Source organism: Ceratosolen solmsi, unplaced genomic scaffold (assembly GCF_000503995.2).
Source record: "Ceratosolen solmsi marchali unplaced genomic scaffold, CerSol_1.0 scaffold1, whole genome shotgun sequence".
Lineage (NCBI taxonomy): Eukaryota > Metazoa > Arthropoda > Insecta > Hymenoptera > Agaonidae > Ceratosolen > Ceratosolen solmsi.
Window position 1 is genome coordinate 12,768,935 of NW_011948415.1, and position 23,866 is coordinate 12,792,800.

At 35.3% G+C, this 23,866-nt stretch overlaps 1 protein-coding gene across 1 annotated transcript in view; it reads right to left on the minus strand.

Annotated features, from left to right (window-relative positions):
• The window catches only part of LOC105359080 (guanylate cyclase 32E-like), a 91,441-nt gene extending 71,617 nt beyond the window's left edge, over positions 1-19,824 (minus strand). Inside the window, 2 exon segments of the mRNA XM_011495557.1 lie at positions 3,077-3,274; positions 19,562-19,824. Coding sequence (XP_011493859.1) covers positions 3,077-3,274; positions 19,562-19,774 — 411 coding nt within the window. The 5' untranslated portion in view covers positions 19,775-19,824.
• Between the last annotated feature and the right edge of the window lie 4,042 nt (positions 19,825-23,866).

Below are 23,866 nucleotides of genomic sequence, written 5' to 3' on the forward strand. Positions count from 1 at the left end.
ATTTTGTTGTGTTCAAAGAATTGTTATTACTTCTTTACAAATTGGTAGCATCAATTTTACATTGTTTAACTCTTTTGAATCAAGTATCAGAGTTGCGCATAATCGTTTCGTCGAAATAATAATAATTTTAATCCTCAGTCTGAATTACGAAGTTGCTCCAGATAGGAAAATGTTGAAAATAATATCTTATAATTAAGAGTACCGCGGTCTTGCTGGTGCCGATGCATATCTCCATCGAGTATTCTCAAGTACAAAATAGACCTATCATTACAAAATCACTGACTTCTAAAGTGTCTTACACAAGCCTAATGGTAGGAAAAGAAAGGGAAAATGCGATAAACGGCTACTCTTATAGCCAGGAGCTACCAAAAAGTCATTTTACTCGAAAAGACTCGCTACATCGTTCCCTCGCTTAATCCCACGTCCCACCCCTCCTTCTCTTATTCCTCCTCCTCCTCCTCCACCACCAATACAAATAACAGCTGGTGTAATTCATTATTTCAGAGTGAGGGTAGGAGTATCGCACACGCACACCCAATGACAGTTCATCTCTGCTACTCCCGCGATACAATCACATCCGTATTACGTATGATTACAGGCGCTTAGTAAGCGAAGTCGTTGCGCGCGCGCACATTGCTCAACACTAGCTGGAATAGATGAAATACAGCCTAGCGTGCGAACATATGAAATCAGTGGCGCGATATAAATGCGACTGACATTAACGGAGCGCAAAGATTCGACTTTTCGTTTTCCTTTATTTAGCTGAATTAAGCTCGTACATGGCGCTTTCGCTTGGATCGCGGCATTGGGCTCGGGAATATAGGATCATACGAGCTACGCGCCAACCCGTATTTTGAATGGAATTGTTTAAGTGGATCTCTATTGCAGTTACTTTTTTTGTTTGCTCCAGCAGTGTTTTCACTACGGATTAGAGTAGAGACGATAGTAAAGAGGCCCGGAAAAAGCAGGTTATTGAATTGTTCGGTAGGACGAAGTAGCTATTACGACGTCCAAGTCCAATATAACAACCGACATATTGCCGAACTTTGTAGTAGGATTGAGTGCTTTCAATTTTATAGACGCGGATAATGTGAATAATTGATGCTAATCGAAGGTAATGGGCTATGTGAATCTAGTGAAAATGCCGAGCTAAATGCTACGACAAACTTTACGACGACCACGGACATTTATTCAAATATACTGCATTTTCAGGACACATGTTTATTACAAAATATTAGCTCTCTTCGTAAATGATGATACATAACAACTTTAAACCTTAAATTATTATTTTGACGACGGTTATTTTCATTACCGAAGAATAACGAAGAATACCGAAGCCTTACGGTGTTATTATCGACAGTCTAAATCACCGTTTCACAAATTGAGTAACGTTGCTATTAAAGTTAAAGCTATTTATTTCGATCGCGTATCAACAGGTGCTATAGTATTTATAATTTTTTTCCACAATGCCAAATTCTTACTGGATACTCGACTTATTATAAAATCTCGTTGATGCGAGATTGGAAATAAAAAGGTTTACTGTAAGATAAATCCACGAGAATGCTCGAATTAGTTTATAAATCAGATGATATATATAATTACTTTGTGTTAAAAAGTCTCGAAAACCTACTTTAAACGAGTAATTTGAAAGTGTTGGCGAACGTCATTTTTTTTCTTTTTTTTTTTTTTTATAAAATAGTTCCTTTTATAAAATAGTCGTTTTATAAAGTAATTACGTTAATTATTATTAGTTAATATAATTGTTAATTTAGTCGTTCTATTTTGATTTAAATCGTCATTAAGATTTGATATTTCTTTGTTTCTCCACGTTGATTCCTTCACATTGCATAGAAGAAATAGCTCTTCTTATCCTTTCATCTTGGTTCTTTTCGAAAAATTTAAACTACAAACAAATGGTTAATTATCTTAATTTATATTAACTGGATTAAAAAATAAATATTACATTTGAAAAATTATTAATAAACAATCAAATTAACGATAAACTCAATGATATATTAACTATTATGAGAATTTCGAGAAATTGTTTGAGATAATTTTGATTTGTTAAAATAATAAATATATGCCGGATAGATGGAATAACTGCTGTATGTAGAAAATAAAACAAACATAAATGTCTACAACCTAAGCACACTGATTTATCTATTCGTAGAAAATATATAGAGTCACGGACAAACTATTTATCAAGTTTCGTAGAAAAGAATGTATTGTAAACAAAGGCTGTTAAAATGAATATATAAATTATTACTGTACTAAACATATTATATTATTGTACTAAACAATATTTTGAAAAAAATCAAATTTTGCATGTAAAATGATAATGTATATATATATATATATATATATATATATATATATATATATATAACGAGACAGAAAGAGAGAGAGAGAGAGAGAGAGAGAGAGAGAGAGAGAGAGAATCAAGCAATCTATTGGTCAACAATTGTTTTAAAATTAATAAAATAATTATAGTATATTGGATTACAAGAAAAGGTAGACAATAAATGTATTGTAATAATACCATAAGTTCTTGTGCTTTATTATTAAATTTTATTTCTTTCTAATGTTCATTTTGCAATTTCAGTAATTAATGAATAATCATTGCATTATTTAAAGTCATTTCCATTAACCTGATAATTTATCATAAATAACAAAATTTTTCATTTTAAATTATTTTATGCGTTTTTAAATTTTATATATTTTTAATTCGCCTAGAATCTATATAATATTACCGAGATTGTTTTCAATTACTCTACGTTAAGATTGTTTATATTTGATCACTTTATATCTATCAAGATGTCTATCTCTTCTTAAACAATTGATTAATCGAATTTGGCATTATAGAGAAGAACGACTCTCCGTAACTGTTAACAGAGTTCGTAGGATAATCAACGGTTTCGATTTCCAATAGAATTCTCATAAACTTGATCTTAGCCAAACTATTATCACTTAAGAAAAGGCAAAAACATTCGCGCTATTAAATATCTGGAAATAACATAGGATACTCACGCCACTCCATGTAAAAATTAAGCATGCGAGCTAATATGCAAATACTTACGTAACTGATCATAGGTATGTTGCGAGATTGGGCGACAATGGCCTCCACGTAGCAGGAACCCTCGGGTCCAAAAAAAGCGGCGACTCCCTCGCAGATCATGTCGATCATCGCCTTGGTCGCCTCGACGGTTTCACCTCTAGTGTCGTTCCATCGCATCACCAGTCTCACGTCCGGCAGAATGTTCGGATCGTTGTTGATCTGAATACAAAATGACAATTTAACTTTAGAACATACGACACATCTACATAAGCATTAAATACACTTGATCCATTATACGCTAACAACCGCGCTCCAACTACGTAAACATGGATCTAACATACATTTTTAATATCCACAAATGTCGGCTTGATCGCGCCAGTGCTTATTAAATAAAACGAATCCTGTTCGGCCACCAACAACAGCTCCAAAGTATACCTAAGCAACAGCTTCTAGAATCTGACAGCAGCTTGTTATTCGATGACGTGTCACTCTTACTTTCCCGAAACAATATAATTTAATAATAGCATGGGCATGTTTGCTTTTCTCTAATGAAAGTTGAAATAAGTGAGAAGAGCGCTCGCGCTGTAAACAATTTCAGTAAAGAGCAGCTCCCGATGGCAAAAATAGCCGTCGGCTCCACATCGTAATCGAGCACTTTTCTCGACTAAGACGTGCCACAATGTACGATCGCTCGTTTCTTAAATCTGCCTGGTAATTGCGCTGCCATCGGTCAAAATTAGAACATCTAGAGGGAGAAGATGCGTCGGTGCCGCTCGATGAGGCCTCCTTGGACGCGCACCTCCTTGTCGAGCGCGCGCGCATTACCAAGGAGCGCCCGAAGATCACGTCGGGTATATTAAGTATAATGAAGCTGGTGAGCATGCCGCCGTCGATGGCAGCTCTCGGGTAAAAAGGACATTGTCCATGCGCGTCTACGGAATTCTCGATAGAGCCACTCCTCGCGTGCACCCCAGAGTCTGCCGTTCTCTTTCCCCTCTCCACTCTCACTCTCTCTTTCTCACTCTCACTCTCTCTCTCTCACTCTCACTCTCTCTCACTCTCTCACTCTATCTCTCACTCTCTCTCTCTCTCTCTCTCTCACTCTCTCACTCTATCGTATTAGACCTTAGCTTCGCTCATTTTTTTTATGACCGTTTGTTCGCCGCTAGGGACACGAGCTAAAAATAAACGAATCGTCCTTTCCTGCTTCTTATATAGTTTCTTGTATACACAGAGAATTATCTTTCGACTAGTATGCGCGTGAGTAGATTTTTTTTTTGGTCCGAGAAAGGTACACAGTCACGAAATTGCGCCTAGCACTCAATATGCTGCTAATTAACTACTTTCTCGTTCGAATGAATCCCCATCCCCATATCTATTACGTTACGTTGCTTTAATTTTTCTTTTGCTATAATTAATTCTTTCATTCTACGTGTAATGCAACATTTTCTTTGTCGATGTATATTTTGATAACGTATTGGGCAATAGAGCTACACCGAACGAATGAGAAAATTTTAATAGAAGGCGACGAACTTAATATAAGGCTTTCGTTTTTTGCATAGTGAGATTGTGATATTGCGATGTGTGCGCGTGTACATTATTGGCCATTTCCGTTTCATTTGATACTTAATTGTAAGAAAGCTTTCTTTCCCAATGCATTGGCAAAGATTTCTGGCATACAGAGCATATATTAATAATAATAATAATAACAACAATAATAATAATAACAACAATAATACGCATTCTGGGAATGCCAACATGAATAGAATTCCTTGATTTCCATTAATAATAAAAGTACAACATTGTGTCAATCAATTTCGACATTTTGCGCTAACATTGTTCGTAATCAATAAAAAGTATTTTCAATTGAAAACGAGCGGATAGATATTGATAATTTTTTTTTTTTTTTTTTTTTTTTTTTTTTTTTGCGATTAAACATTTATAATCGGCTGGTGTCACAATTTTTTAATACGTCAATTATTATATATTTGCTATTATAATTTAGTATTGCAACGCTATTAAATCCGAGACGATAATATAAACTTTTTATGCGTGTCAAGTCATTTGTTGATAAAAACTTTTTACACGTGTAGAGTAACATTCGACGGGTAAAGGATCGATTCATTGCATTCGATAATCAAATAATTCAATTACATCAAGAATAATATTGATTATTATTATTATTATTATTATTATATGGAAATGCCATTATTGAATAATTAAATATTGCATTGTTAAATGAGTGCCCTAGGGGCGGGGGGGGGGGGGTAGTTTCGTAAAAGGCTTCAGTTTCTCGAGACTTATGGCCCCATTGTTGCAGAGCAATATTTCCTGAAATCAACATTTCGTTGTCAAATTAATTAATTTTCATTAATTATCAAACATTGTTAGGACGAATGTATTAATTTCACCTGTCGATAATCCATCATGGTTACAACAATGTGCTATCGTGCTATCGCATCGCGATTCTTCGAGCGCCCTTTTCCAAAATATCCGAATAGCAGTGAAAGGGCAACGTTTATTCGGCAATCGGATGCGTCAAGTCGTGGAAAATTTATGCGCTCGCGTGCGCGCTCGTTCGCAAGAGAAACCAGCATAGCGAATTTCTTATAAATCGAATCGTATCCACTCGCGGCAAAATACAGTGCGTGCAAATTTCCTCGAGTGAAAGTGCGCAATGGCGTATGGATAAGTACTAGCGATGCATATATAGGAAACGCTTCCGGCGGCGACGTGGCGAGCGCAAAATAAAAGGAAGAAAAGAAAATCGCAGGTACGGAGAAAGGGAGGGAAAAAAAAAGAAGGTAGATTTCGACGCGTAAGGAATATATAAGGAATATATAGTCGACGTGGGGCCTCGTCTTCTCATAAGTATGCAGCCGAGTGAGCGCTCAATGGTACAGAAGAGGAAATTCGAGCGCGAGGCGTAATAGGCTCGCGCTTACATTTCCGTATGCATATGCATAAGTGAGCGCGCATTTCTTTGAGGCGCGTTTCTCAATTTGCATTCATTTTCCGCGGGCCGACGTTAGTAACGAGCGCGTGCGTGCCGCGAAGCGACGAAAACGCTTTTCACTTGGCACGTTATTGACTGCGATGACGCTCACTCGGCCTCGTGCGCAGCGCTCGTTCGAGCTTGGCTAGTCGCTGTCGTCGGCTGTACTTTAATCACCAGCGCTATAATTTACGGAGGCTTGTTCGATTTGCGATTAGGAGTCGCGATCCGATTGCGCAGCCGGATTACGGTGGGATAGGTTGAGGGAAATTTTCCTAAAACGGCGCCTCCTTCTTTCACGAGTACTCGCCGAGCTGTTGCGAATTGCATTTTATAAAGCAACGATGGCTTAAGGAAACAGCAACGTGAGAAACGACCTGTGATAAAGACCGGACGACAGACGGAAGCAATTAAAAGCACTTCTATTTCCTGTCTAATTTAAATGCTACGCACGTTTATCGTCTCAATTGTTCGATCGTGCATTTAACAAATGATAAAATTTCATTTCAGTATTTCAGTATTTCGAGTCCCGCATCACCGCGGCTTATACATTTCTCTTTAATATAAAACAAATTGTTCGTTCTTAAAAATATCAACTCCAATGAAGATGGAGATAGCATTTCAATGTAATACTCGAGGCGATAAAATTAAAAAAAAAAAAACAAAAACAAACAAAAACAAAAACAAAAACAAAAAAAACAACAACAACAACAACAACAACGTTTAAACGTAAAATTTGTAATTTTTAAATATAATTGGAATATACTTGTTGCAGGGACATTATTATTAGGGACGGATATTGCTAAATAAGTCGTTGCAATAGAATTTTTATAAATCGTAGGCAGATTGACGACGAATGAAAAGTACATAGAAAAGTAATTTTGATTTATCATTGAATGAGGATGCTTTGACAATTATTGCACTAATTATATTAACTTTTGTGTGAAGAAAATTTTCTAGAATCGTTACATGAGCCATAAATAAAGTGTTCGGATAAAGAAGCCGTTTCATAGAAACATAAGTCAGTCGTCGCTTGACTTGAAACGTAAGAAATCGTTGGTTGGTGCAGCATCCTCCGATGTAGCAACGATTCATCGTCGATTTTTCTCGAATCACTTTCAACTTGATGATAAAGGCCCGATCGACCATTTTCGACCAGTTAATTGTAAATGGGTCTTGCACAGTTCATGTCAATCGATTTATTAATGCAAATATACAATACGTTTAACGACTTTAACAAAAAAAAAAAAAAATAATTCTTACATACATCACTGATACGGAAATACGATCGAACGTTATTCGTTTGATTACTAGACACATACATGACTTTTTCATACATTTTCCTTCAGCACTGCAATTCGCATCTCCGGTATTCCACGAATAAATGCACATAAGAAATTGGAAGCAGAGCTAGGGGAAACGGCCGTTATCTACATTATTATTATTCACAAAGGTCTTTCGCCGTTATTCACTTAAAAATCACGAATGTTTTAACATGGATCTGTGCATCTCGTGCGCACAGAATCACGGGCGAGCGCGAGCTTTAATTCTATAAATATTATTCTACGTGAGTGTGCAAAAGGCGTATTATTATTATTATTATTATTATTATTATTATTATTATTATTATTATTGTAACAGATTTAAGAGTCAAATGGCGTCATTTATGAGCGTTAGCGATTGAAATGAAATTTCATTTAACCATCGGATCATTTGTACAGAGTTAGTTACACTTTGTCTTAGTCTCCGGAGCAACTCGCGAGCCTTGAAAATTTTTGACCTTTTAGATATCAATGAGGGTAGTTTTTGAGTTGGACTTAAACAGTCGGAGTGCGCGTAAAATGAGGGTGAGAGTATAATTTTAGAAATCATAAATTAGGGGCTTGCGTGAATGTAGATGTGTAAAAGTACGAATAAATTTGTAACTAAAAACGTTATAAGATTAACGTTAAATTAAGGGAATTATTATAAGCCAGAGGGAAGAATTATTAGTGGCATCAGCCACTATTGTCATTAACACCATCGTCTTTAAATCATTATTTGACGCGTTTGCGTAGTCCTTTCGCCGAGATTCAGCGATTCGAAGCTGCTAAGCCAAGACAAAGACAAAGCAGCAGCCTTACCTTAAGCGCACATGGCCTCTCTTTCGCTCCTCCCTCAACGACACTTGCGAGTCTAACGACCTTATAATATCAACACGTAGAGTGCGCGGTTTTGAATTCGTAATGCATGCAGATACGGACGCTCTCTAACTGGCCCAACATCCTTGGAGTAATGATGAGTGCTAAGTATATATTATGACTGGGGCTAATTCAATAAGCGCAGCTACGAATGGAAAATCGTCCGAACGGGCAACAAAAGCGACGTGTTACTCTTTGATTGAGTGACACAGGCCCGACCGACTGATTCCGTATAATTTAGCATCTGCTGCAAATACAGTTGAATAAACTGTACGAATGATAGGGTACGAGGATAGAAATGGAATACGACGCAGATGTGTGTGTGTGTGTGTGTGCGTGTGTGTGTGCGCGCGCGCGCGTGTGTGGAGAGGCTCACTCAAAAGAAGACACGAGTTTACCACAAATGCAGAGAATACTCGGCGCGAGAGATCCGCGTCTAATTCAAGAGCTGGATCATTACAAAGGAATCTGCCAGCTCAATAATAACGAGTCACTACTCGTAAAGCCCGATAAGGCCTTTATTAGTAAACAAGTCGGGGCGCTCGGTGGCTTATGTAATCGAGGCTCGGCTCGTGTCAAAGATCGGGTGGGAAGGGAAACCCGGGTCGACGAGTCGAAGGAGAGGTCGGACTACGGCCCGTACCAGCGTCCTCGGTGGTTCGCGTCGAGCGAGACTATTCGCATAGTTGGCCGTACTCCAGACGCATATTTTCCACTGGGACGAACAACACGGAAGTGGCTTAACCGCAACGCGCGTCTCGCCCCCCCTCTCCCCCTCCCCCTCCCCCTCTTTCACTGTAGGTCCACCCTTACCGCTCATTGCCCTGTCTCGTCAAATCCAGAGTCCACTGGACTTGACGAAAGTCAGACGAGAGGCTCGTTCGTGATTACCAACACATGTGCACGTATAATAACGACTATAATGTTCCTTGATCCTTGAGTAGGGAAATCTACCGCTTTTTTTAAAGCCTAGGTGGAGAAGAGCCTCTATCCCCCCTCCCCCTCTTTAAGCTCTAACTTTGCCAGTCGACCCACGGGCGATGATGCGCTTCTTGCGCTTTTCCACAAGTTGGATTTAGTCATCGCGCGCTCGCCAATTTCCCATCGTGGACTGAAATTTATTTCGAGAGGGTATAATTTCTAAAGTCCCTCAAGGCTGTGGTTGCTCCGGGAAAATCATTTTTCTACGCTTAACATGAGTACCGCGAAACTTAAGCTCGCGCTACGAGTTGCGGCGATTCATTTATCTAAGGTGGAGATTTTTCGATAATAAAGGCGACCGGTTCAACGCCTCTCTCGCCCCACCACGTGCATTCCCGAGTTAAAAATACTCTTTACTGGCGAAGAAAACAATGGAACGAGATACGTAGTTGCGAGATTTTCCAATTTTATAGAAATATAATTCATCGATAAAACTTTCAAGTTTTCGCTAATATTTGTTACTATGATTATCCATTCCATGAAAGGAGCCTCCGTCAGCGTAAAACGGCAGCATTTATATTTAGCGATTCGGATAATAATTTAATGCTGTATTTACGTAATTTGCGATTAAAATTAAATTCGTAGAAATACAAATTGCGCGCGAAGAAATATTTATATCTATACGTTGGGCAATGTTTTGTCTTGAAAAAACAATGTATGTAAATTCTTTCATTAAAACAAACTTTATATATATAAAATATTTTTTTTTTGAAAAATTTTGATAATAATGTATCGATAATATTATAAAATGTAATAAGCGCTTAAATGAAAGATAATAAGACTAAACGAGTATTTTGTTTATTAATACTAAAAGTGGCAACTAAAGTTATTAATCATACACCATTTCTAGAATGCATCAATTAAATTTAAATCGGTCAATGTATTTAGCCAATAAGTTTAATAATCTGTTTGAAAAGTTGGCAGAAGCGAAGCACGTTTGACGAGGTATTTATACCATTAATTATTTCACTAAAACTTTGAAAATTATTTGAAGCTTAATAATATCAGTAATATTTGGGAATCATTCGATTGATTTTATTAAAATGTAGATGAACTAAAATATCTTATATTGTTAAACGATATTCTAGCTCTACAGTTTATCAATACTCGTTTTCAAATTTTTTAATTGACACTGTCATGGTTTTTAACAATCTCTATTGTTGCACCATAGCAATAATGCGGCTATTAAATAATATATGTTAAAAGTAACAAAAATTTTACATTAAACTTTTGGAGAAAATATGTAGAATTATATGAGGCATCGATAGATTTTGGCTTCTCGGATTGTTCAATATACTATCGATTATAATTTCATGTTGCTTTATCAAATTGAGAAATTGAAATATCAAATAAGAACTGTTTAAGCGGAAATTGTTTTTAAATATAATCTATTTAGCATTTCAAGATCGCGAGTTTTAAAAATAATGAGTAATTTTTTATATGTATATATATAAATCTGGATCAATCTACTAATTTAAAAGATATCGTGAAATGAATAATTTCCAAGAATCGTATTAAGCTATTTATGTAACGTTACTTCGTGAGAAATACAAAAAAAAAAAAAAAAAAAAAAAAAAAAAAATTTAAAGAAATATAACAAATTAAGGGCATTTCTACATGTCAGTATATATAATATTATAGACTACTAATATTTGTATATTAATTGGTTTTTTTTTTTTTTTTTTATTTTTCTCTGGAATTAATGTACGAGAAAAAAATTCGAACTTATATACTATGACGTACTCTGACATTCCATTTATTTATTACTCTATGCATTGCGCTGCACATGTACTATTTATATTATGTCGTATTATGACATCTTTACTTGTATGCAAGTAAGAAAAGAAGACAAGAACGATAGTGAAATATGGCCTAAGTGCAATGAAAGTTTATTAATAGATACTGCAAAGTAGAAGAACATCGTCCGATCTTGTTACACTTGCGATATCGTATGAATTTCTAATTTCTTTCGTAATTGGAGAACCAAAGATCTCAGTATCATTAAACAGCGAATAATGGAGTTGTGCCTCAAAATTCTTATAAACTCGAGTAGCGTTTGCATATGAATCTGTATTTACTATTTATAAGAATACTTGTAGGAATAATCCTTATGAGTAGAAAAGTTGTATGTATCACGATCACGTATCACAAAGATCATAATCACGAATAATAAGTGAAGTAAACTATTAACGGTCAAAAATAGTATATTGTGAATATTACGCCGGTCTCGTCGATTCTTATACAAGTTTGTTACAATTTTTTTAGTTTTTTCAGCAACGCTTGATATTATTGCTTAAAAATAATTCTTATTTTTCTCCACTGTTGTAGATAAATAATTTAGAAGAAAATTCAATAATACATCATAATTATGAAAAGAGCAAGGTGTATTATACTTAATTCTAGCTTCCTCATAATTATGTCATGAAAAACAGACTATAGAACAATGAAATTCAAGTCAATTACATAAGCAGATATGTTAAGGATTGAAGGCAGACGACATTATACATATATTAGCATATCATTCATTTAATACATTTGCTATGAGAACTATCGATAAGTCATTATGTTAATGAATTTTATACACAATAGCTAGTATAAAAATATATTTAAACATACGGTTAAACATATCTTCCATATTTTGTAAATAGCAGGAGTAGCAAGATACACGCACGCGCACATACACACACATATATAAAGACACGTAAATGCACTGCAATTATAAGAATATATATTTTTAACTTTACATGTTTCAGTATGATAATTATCTTCCAATGAATACCACGTAACTTGTAATATTTACATAAAAGACAAGAAAAGTTTGTATGGAATGTAAGACGTACGTACACGATCGTTACAATTGACAAGGCATCATCTATTTTTACATAGCCTGTCAATATTGTTGTTAAGACTTTGAACATTAAATCAGGTTCAAGACTTGAAAAAAGGAATTACACGACGAGGCAGAATTTCACAAAGGTACGAACGCTATCGCACGCACATTCTTCAACGATTCGAAAATAAATACATCCGTAGAAAACTGTCCTGATCGTATCTCGTAATCCGCCGAGTGGCAACGGCTACATCAATACACGTAATTCTACGATTTTACCAATCAGCGTGTTTTCTAGCAGTTGAAGGGCGTCCGGTCATGTACAAGTTATTGCGCGTGCATGTACACGATAGCACATAGGTGATTAGAGAAACTGTCGATTTAAAGAAAGGATGAATTGGGGGGAGTCTGAGCGAGGGGGATACTCGTTCGACAGAGGCAGGTCTGGTAATGGTGCTATAATTACGGAGGGTAGTTGTTAATACAATATGTAATGATCGAACATTAGGGACGATTATTTGAATATGTATTTAAAGTTATTATCAATCATTTTAAATAAGCATGTCCGATGTAACATGATATTTAAATTTAACGTGACAGAGGAATTTAGATTGTAAAAACATTTGTTTTGTTGTTGTTGTTGTCGTTGTCGTCGTCGTCGTCGTCGTTGTTGTTGTTCTTGTTGTTGTTGTTGTTGTTGTTTTTTATTATTTGTTTTTGGCCTCAAGCCAGAAAAGGTACTTTTGCAATTGCGATTTTTCTTTCGAATTTCTTTTACAAAGTTGTTTCACGTCTTGCACACGAAGTGAATGCTTTTATAGGAATTACCATGCAGTAGTTCCTTGCTGTCGAGCAACATCTAAGAAGTTAGTAAAAAATTATCATAGTAGTCATGGTATAATATAACATCTCACAAAAAGCACTTCTTGCCTTTTGCTTTTTTGCTCTCTCGGTCTGCTATTGTGCTTTCTTGCTCACTTCATATTATCACAAAGGTGTTGTTAAACCGCATGTACATGTACTTTGTTAGGTGAAACAAACCAGGAAATACGCCAACAACAAAGAACAGCAAGAAGCATCCATATGCATTGTAATGTCACAAAATCCGAAAGTGATTTATTATAGATTTTTAATCTCGCTTTTATGGTTCTTTTTTTTTTTTTTTAAGTAACATTATACTGTTCTGAATTATGAACAACCAACGTGGCAGCAGTTCGCATAATGAATAATCTTATTGTTCACTAATTTTAATATTATGGCTGTTGTATTTTTGTATTTAAGCATATTAACGTGCCTTTGACAACGATATCATTCATTAAATGATCTGCCCATTATATTAACATCACCGGATAACATTGGAATATTCATAGTACGAAATTGTAAATTCGCATTGTTATCAACTGTTATTCTTCGCTTTTTATTCGATTTTTGTACAGATTGCCAGAATAGTGGGCGCAGAATCGCTTGATAAAGCCAAAAACGATCGCAATGTATTAAATGCATGCCATTATGTACGAACATTAACGTTGACTCGTAATTTAAGACACAAACATTCTTAATTTACACGCTTTAATTTTAAATGGGCTCATGCTCAAAGTGTTTAATATCAGTTTTAATTGTCAATAAATGCGCATTTTCAGCTATTAAGTACTTGCTCAAGCACACTCATCATCTTATTAACACCGTCGTATTGCGGATTTAATATTTTTCCGTGTGTCGTATTTCCGATCTATTTAACGATAATACATAATATTATAAATACAACCATAAGCACCAGATAACTTGATATGTCTGCAAAATGTTAAAAATACGCGAAATTTACTTCAACAGTTATTCAATAAACATTTTTATTTGTGAAATAGCTAGAATGTAAGCCGTTTGATTGAAGAGCTATTTTCACTATATAAAAAATATATCAATGTGCAATGATTAGAGGTAGCCTTTACAAATACAATTACACAATGCTATTTCTACTTTACGTATAAAAAATTAAATTTTTTATTACCATAAATATACGTACTCGCGCAACTCAACAATACATTTTAAGAAATATGATTTACGAAGACCTTGCAATATTTTAAATTACACTATACTCTTGCATAGCACGTTCAAGTTTATAAATACAATTTCATAAAGATCTCTTCCGTCTGTCTTGCTAAACAACCAGTACGTCATAGTTAAAATAAAGATATTTAAAAACTCGACATTTCCTATTGTAAGCTTATCCTCAACTTCTCGTGCACATTACAAGCGTATGGCTTTAATGCTCACTATTAAAATCAATTTATTTAATAGGTTATTATAATAAATTTAATAGCGCAACAGTAGTTGCCCATCATGATAAATCATTACATTTTCAATCATTTGAAAAGCAAGCGATCTTTGATAACCTCTCTCCACTCCTAACAGCAACTCGACCAACGACAAACACCATTTCCACTCGACCTTACGCTCTCTCACGTACAAATTAGCCATCCACAATCGTCGAATAGCTCGGAACAGCGCACATTCCATAATTCATAATTCATTCATTAAATGAAAATCACCAACAACAGCAACGACGTAAGCATGGACGGCCTTAAATCCCCATCGAGGCCACTCCACCCCATTAAAATAAACATTTACCAGTTGCTTTGAAGAGCGCGTCGATGACCCCTCCCGTCCCCCACGGCTGTATTTGTTTGAGCATCCCATCGCCTTTTTCTTTTTGCTTAACGCGCCATTATAATGCAATAAATCACAGCGGGAATTGCATGGTCCGCGAAAGGCAAGCCGAGCGAGCCAATGGGAATGGGAGGATGTACTGTGAAGATGAGGCCAACCCTCGGGACGAAGATTCCCATCGTGGCTTAGGGGTACGCCAAACCTTTATGCAAAAAAAAAAAAATCGGCGCCAAGCCACGCGGCCGACCTTACACGCGCGCACTCGCTATCCTCGATCCTGCGCTTTCACTCTCCATCCCTCTCCCGCGCCCTCTCGCTCGTCCCCTCTCTATCTATTTATCTATCTATCTCTTGGCTCGCTTTCTCGCTCGTCTCCCGAGGTGCGCGCACCTCGCCAACGAATATTCTTCTCACGGTTGTGCGCCGTCGATGTGCGGCTCGCGCAATAGGATGCATAGCGCGTAGGCGGGAACGGGGTATAATGCTACACACACCGGGGCAGTTTGCGCGCGTATTTTTATATTCTTAACCTTCGCTCGCTCACTGCGCCCCCTCCCCAAAACACCACCCCACCCCTCTCGCCAGAACCCACCCAACCACCCACAAACACAAACACATACACGCGCGCGCGCGCTCGCACATCCCATCCCAGCCCCTCGTCCCTCTGGCTCTCACTTCTCTCACTCGTCTCTTCCCGCCGCGGACCATCGTTCCCACTTTCGCACATTTTCTCTTACGGATTTTTTATTTTTTACCTTTTGCCCACTCTCCCTCTTTACTTCCCATTCCACATATTACAGTGATGACCCAATTACCTCCGACGTCCCACTTTACCATCTTTTTCAGTTGTTTGGCAAAAAGAGTAAACGGCAAACAACTTTTCCATCAAATATTTCTGTTTGTCACATTTTATTCATTTTACTATAAGATCACAGTCATTTCCTTTTATTATGCTTTGATTTTGCTTTTTCTTTCTTTCTTTTCTTTCTTTTCTTTTTTTACTTAAACTTTTTCCAAAATATGAGTACTAAGTTATAGCACTTTGCACTTGAATGAAATTTTTATAATGAAACTTTAATAATTTTGCTATTAAAAAAAGAAAATACTCGTTTTGCATGTGGTTCATTTTAAAAAAACTTCATTTTAAAGACTTTCTTACATTAATCTTTAACATTTAATTGTCTGCACACTTAAATTGTATTAATTTATAGGAATATCCCTTTTGCTTAATTATTAGATTGCACGTACATTCACAACATCGTGAACGAAATACCGATTTTGTTGTTGAGATAAGGATTTTTTTTTTAATTAATCTCTCTTAATTAGTGTGATTGAACCAACGATTAAATAGTTGAAAGCGTTTAAAATACATTCATAAATTGATAATTCATAAAATCAATAATTAAAATATTTATATTAAAGCTTTCAATAGCAATTACCTATTATTTTTCAAAACTGTAATGTTGTAAATATATATGTTTCGTAAAACCAATAAAAACCAAAAAATAAAATAAAAAAAAACACTTTAATTGCAATTTAATTGATTAAGGAGTATCACAAACACATTGAATGTATTTTTTTAGAAAATTGATATTGCTCATCTGGATAACAACGAAGTGTTTATGAAATATCTTTCGAATATTTTAAACCGTTGTATTACTTTTAAAAACTATGTATAAGATATTAGCAATAATTATCTTTACAGCCATACTACTTTAAAGTTATATTCAAAATAAATAATCCTAATTAAAGAGTCGATAGCGATTAAACGAGCACATCGTCGTAAAAAATATTCTTCCACACTTAAAATGATTGCTTTCAAAGGTCAATGTACTAGTTTTCTGCCAAAGTTGAAAAGTTTAAATATAATGTATTTTACTTAAAAATTTGTTGCCACATTACAATGAATTTTATTTCCCAATATAATACATATTTGACGATTGTAGTATTCTTCAGAACAACAATAACTTATTCAGACTGCAATTCATTAGCGAGATTGTTCGTCCACCAAAGTATAAAGGTTGCGTGCGAATTAAAAAATAAGTACTCTCGTCTGAAGGCATTTAACTGTTGAAAAAAAAAAAAAAAAAAAAATGAAGCACAAGTTCAGTATGTCCTACATTCGCTTTTCATGTTTATTCATCTATAAATAAATTTGAATCACTCGAATGATTTTGAGCCTGGACGTCGCCGGGACGTGCGCTGGGTCGCGATCTCATGACTGCCTCCTCTTCCAACTTGTCTTTTCTCATTCTGGCACCATGTCTCCTCCCCACTCCGCGCTCGATTCCTTCTCTCTTTCGTTCTTTCGCGATCGTGGGAATCGAATCGGGCACCGGCTACGCCTGTATACCCTTATATCCTCGCGTATGCCCGTAGAATATCAGCGAGTCGTGCGCACATAAGGAAAGAGGGAGGGAGAAAGGATGTGTCTGCTCCGCGCGCGCGCTCGCTTAAACGCATGCGAGGAAGAGAGAGAGAGAGAGAGAGAGAGAGAGAGGTTCGCTACTTTGGACTACCTTAAGAGACACGAGTTAACGTACACACACACACACGCGCGCGCGTTCATACACACCTATATGTGAGATTTATGCTTATCGACTATGTCGATAAAGATTCTGCAACACCCCCCCCCCCTCTCACCTACAGCATCAAAAAATGAAAAAAAAAGGAGCCGAGTTATCCTATAAAGGTACTTTTTCATTCGTTCTCTTGGCCTCTCTTCTTACCTCTTTCTCAGCTTACCAGCTGCCCCGCCGAAACTATACGGATAAATATAAAATATCATTATCCCTATGGTTCTCTGCGCTATTGTAGTACTTTATTACATACTATAAATAATTCAATTAAATAATGAATAATAAATATATAAAGTCGTTTTTTCTAATATGCAATGCATTCCGTATGTTCGCGTATCATCGATAGTTTCTAAATGAGAAAAAAAATTCTTGCTTCAAATCGATAAAATCAACATTTTAATTACATTTAGTAATAACTTAATCTATTTATTTATCTCAATGTATATTATATCTCCCGCGAGGATAAAACTTTATGATATTAAATAAGTAAAGTAAACATGTAAAACGTTTCAAAACGAGAAAGGCATTCATAATCGTATATTCTTATTATCTTTAATATTTTCTCAACAAATGTCGTTGATTGCCGTAGTGCGCAAAATTTACATACTTCCAGGCATTATGAATAAATGGTCACTCATATCATTTATCATGACGCTAAAATAGTAATTCAGCTAAATATTTAAGTTAATATTTCATAGAATACTAAAGAAACAATTTTACCTTTATGGAATATTTCATTACCGTCAATCAAAACTGCGCATATTTGTCAAAACCAAAGGAAAACAATGAATATTAATCTCCATACATATCGCGTTAGTTTAATCAACTCGATTATTTGTACGATTAGATTTTCGAGTCTATAAAATCTATTTATGGATCATTTTATATATTATGCTTTACTTAAATCATCAAAGTATAAGATTATTTACAAATCGCTTATCACCATCGAACAAATATAATATTTTACTTTAGAGACACTGTAAGAGTTGTCCAATACACCAAGTTGTACATAAAAATTCTAAAGAAATTGATAATTCACATGCGCGTTTATTGATCTTCAATGATACACCCAAATTAAACGAAATAACTGATAAAGAAATCAGGAGCATTTAAAATGCTTGGGCCATATTTTGTTAGTTTGATTATATGGAGAAAGAAAAAATGGGAAGCTAGGGCATGTGACACTTTTCCATAAGTTTAGCTCACTTTACTCAAGATTTTTAACTTTTACAATCGGTATCCATGGATCTGTATTTTTCACACACGCACGCAGCTTATTAAACGTTATTGGCGTCTCGGTTCTTAGCCAACGCTCCAAGATTAATTCTGATGCGTTCCAAGAAAGTTAACTTTTGGAAACACAGTGAACTCCCGATGAAAGTCTGAGGTCGAGGTTGTGGGTTGGAAAATTCTTGGAAGCCCATCTATATTGGGAGCGCCCTCATCGCGACAGTTAAATGCCCAACGTCTTTTCAATTCTTTCTTATTTGTCATTGCAATCATATTGCGTTACTTTTATTAATCTCGACGTTGGGTACGAGTCTAGATGACATTATGGCATTATGACGGGTTGGAGGTAGTTCGCCTAAATTAGAGAGTAGAAGGCGAATCCAAGGCGACTTGTATAACTGCTCGAGCCTCTCTATGCGACAGTAAACACGAATTCCGATTCGAAATCTGAATCGTGGAAAAGTAACAAAATGGCTAGTCGAGGACCAACAGTCGTCGATTTAACATTTAATACGCTGTGCTCTATATTTTTCAATGGTTCTCCAGCTAAATAATAGCCTAAATAACAAAAGCCACCTCTACCTATTATCATCGCAAAGAATTTTCTCCTCAAAACCTTGCCAATGTCATTTATGTTACTTATCATATCGCTACGACATTCAAGAATCTCCTTACTTGGCGAAGTTGATTAGAGTATAGTAAGTTTAAACGGCTTCCGTCTACTAAAAAACTTACGTCAACTTTCAAAGCTACGGGACTGATCTTTTCGTGCTTCCAGATTTATCTTAGGCCGATCATTGCCATCGAAAAATTTCACTCGCCGCCACGAATTTATCACCCTCTACGCCTATTAATCATAGCGGTTTTCCTTTCCGATAAGCATGGGCGAGACCAAAGCCATCTTTCGCACACATAAAAAGGCATAGGAGCGTAGGACCTCGTTGAAGAATAACCAAATGCAATATCTAAGCGATCGCTCGACATCCTCTGCAAGACAGTCGTGGTCGCAGCTAACTAAAGAACGAGGATGGCTATAGCGTATCTCACCTCATCGAGGGCCATGGAGAAGGCGCCGGAGATGGCGAGTCCCTGTCTGTCCTTGAGTTCGCCCTTGATCGCGGTGAGATAGCCGATAGTGAGGTTCTGGGGCTTCCTTGGTTGGTGGTGCCGGCTGACATCGCGGTTGGTCGTCGGGGGTGTGCCGGCGGCGGCGGCCGGCAGCTCCGCGAGGCCGCAGCCCGGACACGAGGCCAGCAGCATAAGGAGGAGGAGGCCGAGGCCGCGCCGCCACTTGTGCTCACTCTGCTTCTGATGGGTTTGGTGCCGGTGATGCCGACGGGCCGGCTTGCGGTACTCCGGTTCCTGGCGACGGGGAGGCCTGCGGCGGCTCGTGCTTGGCGGGCCGGGGCGCATGGCCGCCGCCGCCACCGGTCAGCGCCTCCTTCCTCTTTCCTCACCTGGAACAGCATGTTACATTGAATTTTTTTCTTCTACAAAGTAGAGATTGTTGTCACGGGGCCGGGATGTGTGTGTGTGTGTGTGTGTGTGCGCGCGCGCGCGCGCGCGTGTGTGTGTGTGGGATGGGGGGCGGGGGATGGAGATTAAAACAAGTAAACATTAAAGCGAGTGGACTGAAACTGTTACATCATATTATCAGATTTTACACTCTCGATAAGATAAAGGATTGTAGTGGGCTATTTTGAGTTGCGCAAATATCTCCTGTTTCCATTCTATATAAAAAATAGGGATACATTATTTATTAATTCTATCAGCACGGGCGACATTAAATGATTCCACTATGCATGTTTATATTGTCATGATCATAATGATTGAATATTATGTCGCTGGATAGTAATTCAAAACCATTGGCTTTGAATCTTTCCTTTCTTGCATAATTTTTTGTTAAGAAAATGTTAATACATAGGAAAAACAAAAAAAAAACAAAAAAAAAAAAGAACAGAAAATAAAATGAAACAACCGTCATGAATATATACTACCGATGTATGCAAAGCTAAGGAATGATTTTATAAATTGTGTGAATTTCTTTTAAAGTCCGTAGCGTACGATTAAATCTGACATTATAGTAATCGTTGGCGATGAGACTAATAGAATTGTTGCCACAGATTCTTTTCAAGACCAAAAATATTCTCGGTGATCCTTTTTTGCGTAACCGCAAATGCGAGAGCCACAGCGTGTTTTCTATATATTGAGATTGGAGAAGAGAAACGGAGTGGGAAAGTAGAGATAGAGGGGTAGAGTGTCATAAACAGTAAGAGGACTATTCGATATCCTGGGTGTGCATAAATTTTCAGGTGATGCTCATGCTCAACGTGATTGTGGTCGTGCACGTTGTTTGCTTAGACCGGTCTATAGAGTTTATAGCGAATAAACTATATATATATATACCTATCGAGATACAGGGAAATTGTAATAATATGATCAGTGTAGCGGAGATGATACGGTAATTGAATGCATTTTATGGATATAGTAGGTTTAGTGGTGCAAGCCTGTTACTTCGATAACTGAAACTGATTCATTTTTTTACATAACTTTCGGTGGATGTTGATGTTGGATTTTGATTTACGCAGAGAGAGAGAGAGAGAGAGAGAGAGAGAGAGAGAGAGAGAGAAGGGCTCAATCGAGGTGGACCAAGCAAACTCGAAATCTCTTCTTTCGTATATAATATTATATGCGATCTCGTTAATTGAATAAATTTTATACAGACACTTTTGATCGTTATATCGTTATTTTTTAGCGAGTCACTAATATTATCCTTATATAATTAGAACCCTACCACATGTTAAACAAATTAATCAAAGTCAAACTTATAATTGTTTAAATTTAATTTCATAATAATTTTAATTTCTATTTAGAAATCGAAATTCTGTATATTTGGATTATAATCGAATGTTAATAATACGACAGCAGATTGCAAAATCTGTAGTTATTCATTTATTTCACGCGTATCGTGTGTCGACCGTATGATTTGTGAATCGTCGTGCTTACATTCAATTCTAGAACAAATTGAATACTCGTAAGGACTTTTTTTCCATCGTTTTATTACCTAAAAATGGTAAAATTTTGCAAATGTAATAAGTTAAGAAACTGTCGATAAGGCATTAAGACAAAGATTTGCTTATTTAAGTAAAGTTGGTCGATATAATGAGTTTAAGCATATTTTTTTTTTTAGAAAGTTAACGAAATTCTTGCCTTCTTAAATACATCGGCTCCTTCTTTTGGATATAAATATTTGTTTTTATACTTGAAATGTTTTTTCTTTTTATAAAACCAGGAACTGGAAAAGAATTTTTAAAAACCTGTAATAGTACTATGTAACGAATATCAACTTAACGTGCTCGTCATTCTGAAAAGATCTTACAAATGCAAAAATTGAAGAACTCGAATTTACATTGAATATAGTGTTAATTATACCTTTAAAGTAAGTATAATATACGTTTTCATGAATAATATTTATGTATTATTAAAAAGCTATATTTTATAGTTATTCATTACTTTCGTGATTATAGTAAAATTTACAATGATCTTTTATCAGGAGAAAATTGATTTCATCGCCTAAAAATGCATGTGCAGATTGGTATATATAGTTTCTATTAGGAAAAAATTTGCACGAAAAAGAGTTTATGTAATTATTTTACTTACGATTGGAAAATGTTTTCCAAATATAAATGTCAAATCTAAGATGCATGTAAGTTGAATATTGACGAAAATTCTATAACTTTAATAAATTATATGTAATAACAATGAAAATTTTGAATGCATATCGTATGAAAATTCTTTAAAATTTTAAAGCACATAGTAATAATGAAATTTACGAATAATTGTGTTTCAATAAACGAATCAAAATGCTCAATTTTCTTCCAATTATTAATCATTCATAATTGTCTATGTGAATATAACGAGAAAATCTTAATCTAATCGTAGGATTATAAGCAATGGATCTGGATCAACAAAAATACTGAATGCTTGTAGTGACGTAATCCATACAAATTTTCACTTACACAAATTGAGAGTACTTTTCAATTTGTACTCGTGCATTACAATTATAATGCATTACATATTGTCATTAGCCAGAAAGAACATTCGTTACATTGTACACGATCGTAATAAGTAAAATTCAATTACGAAAAATTACGCGAACCACGAGTGAAGATAGTGATAGTGATAATGATACAAATAGGTTTATTTAATCCCAATGAATATTAATTATAATATTATTATAATATTATTATAAAATAATATTCTTACGTTTAATTTAATTAATAATATTAACGTTCTTTATTATAGATTATTCGCATATATTTTGAAGTTGCTATATTAACGCAATATGTTAATAAATATTCAGTCTTTACTATTCTATGAATATTTAATAAATACATTTATAGTAGTTAAGACTTTTTTAATTGTACGTAATGGGATAAAATTTAATTATTTTTACGTTTGAAAAGTTTATCTTCCATTTTAAACAAAATAATTATGGACCATAAACTGCGTTTAAGATTGTAGTTTTAACGATATACCAATATAGTCTTTCAAAAAATAAGAACCTTGATTAAAAAAAATCAATTACACATTAATTATATTCATCGATCCAATATTGATATTTATTTGAAATTGTACGAAACAAAGAAAAATAATATTATCCAGTATCAAGGTATTATGAAGTTTTCTATTTTTTATTTTAATCAAAATTAATTGTAAAGAATAAGTTGATCACAACTATCAATTTGATTAGGACATGACTAACAATTGCTTAGGAATTCTGTAGATATATGTCTTTGTTATAATATACGACGAAAGAAAATATTATATATAATAAAAAAAATTCAGTTTTTATTAATTTGCGATTCTGAAATTATTCGAAATTTGCGCATAATTCGATAAGTAGTTTCATGCTTTGCGAAAAAAAGACAATGGAATAAGATCAAACCTTGAATGGACAAAAACGATTATTCATCCAGCAATAGCAATTGAAATTGGTAATATTATACGTGATATTGTTTGTCAATGATACAATGAATGCGTAATCAACACGATTGACCGAATTTTATATTAAATTGCGTACATCCGGTAGCTTGTCATTACATTTGAACTAATTCATATGAAGAATACTGCATGCATATGGCACCTTAAATTAATAAAAAAAATACGCAAACTAAAATTTTTGTATGAAATAATTAAATATGGTCAGCTTTAAAAATTCATATTGATATATCATTACAATATATTTAAAAAATAACTCTTTTTCAATTAAAAAAAACAAACAATATATTATAGTTATAAAATAAATAAATATAATAAAATGCATCAAGAGTGATCAATCACTTGAAAAAC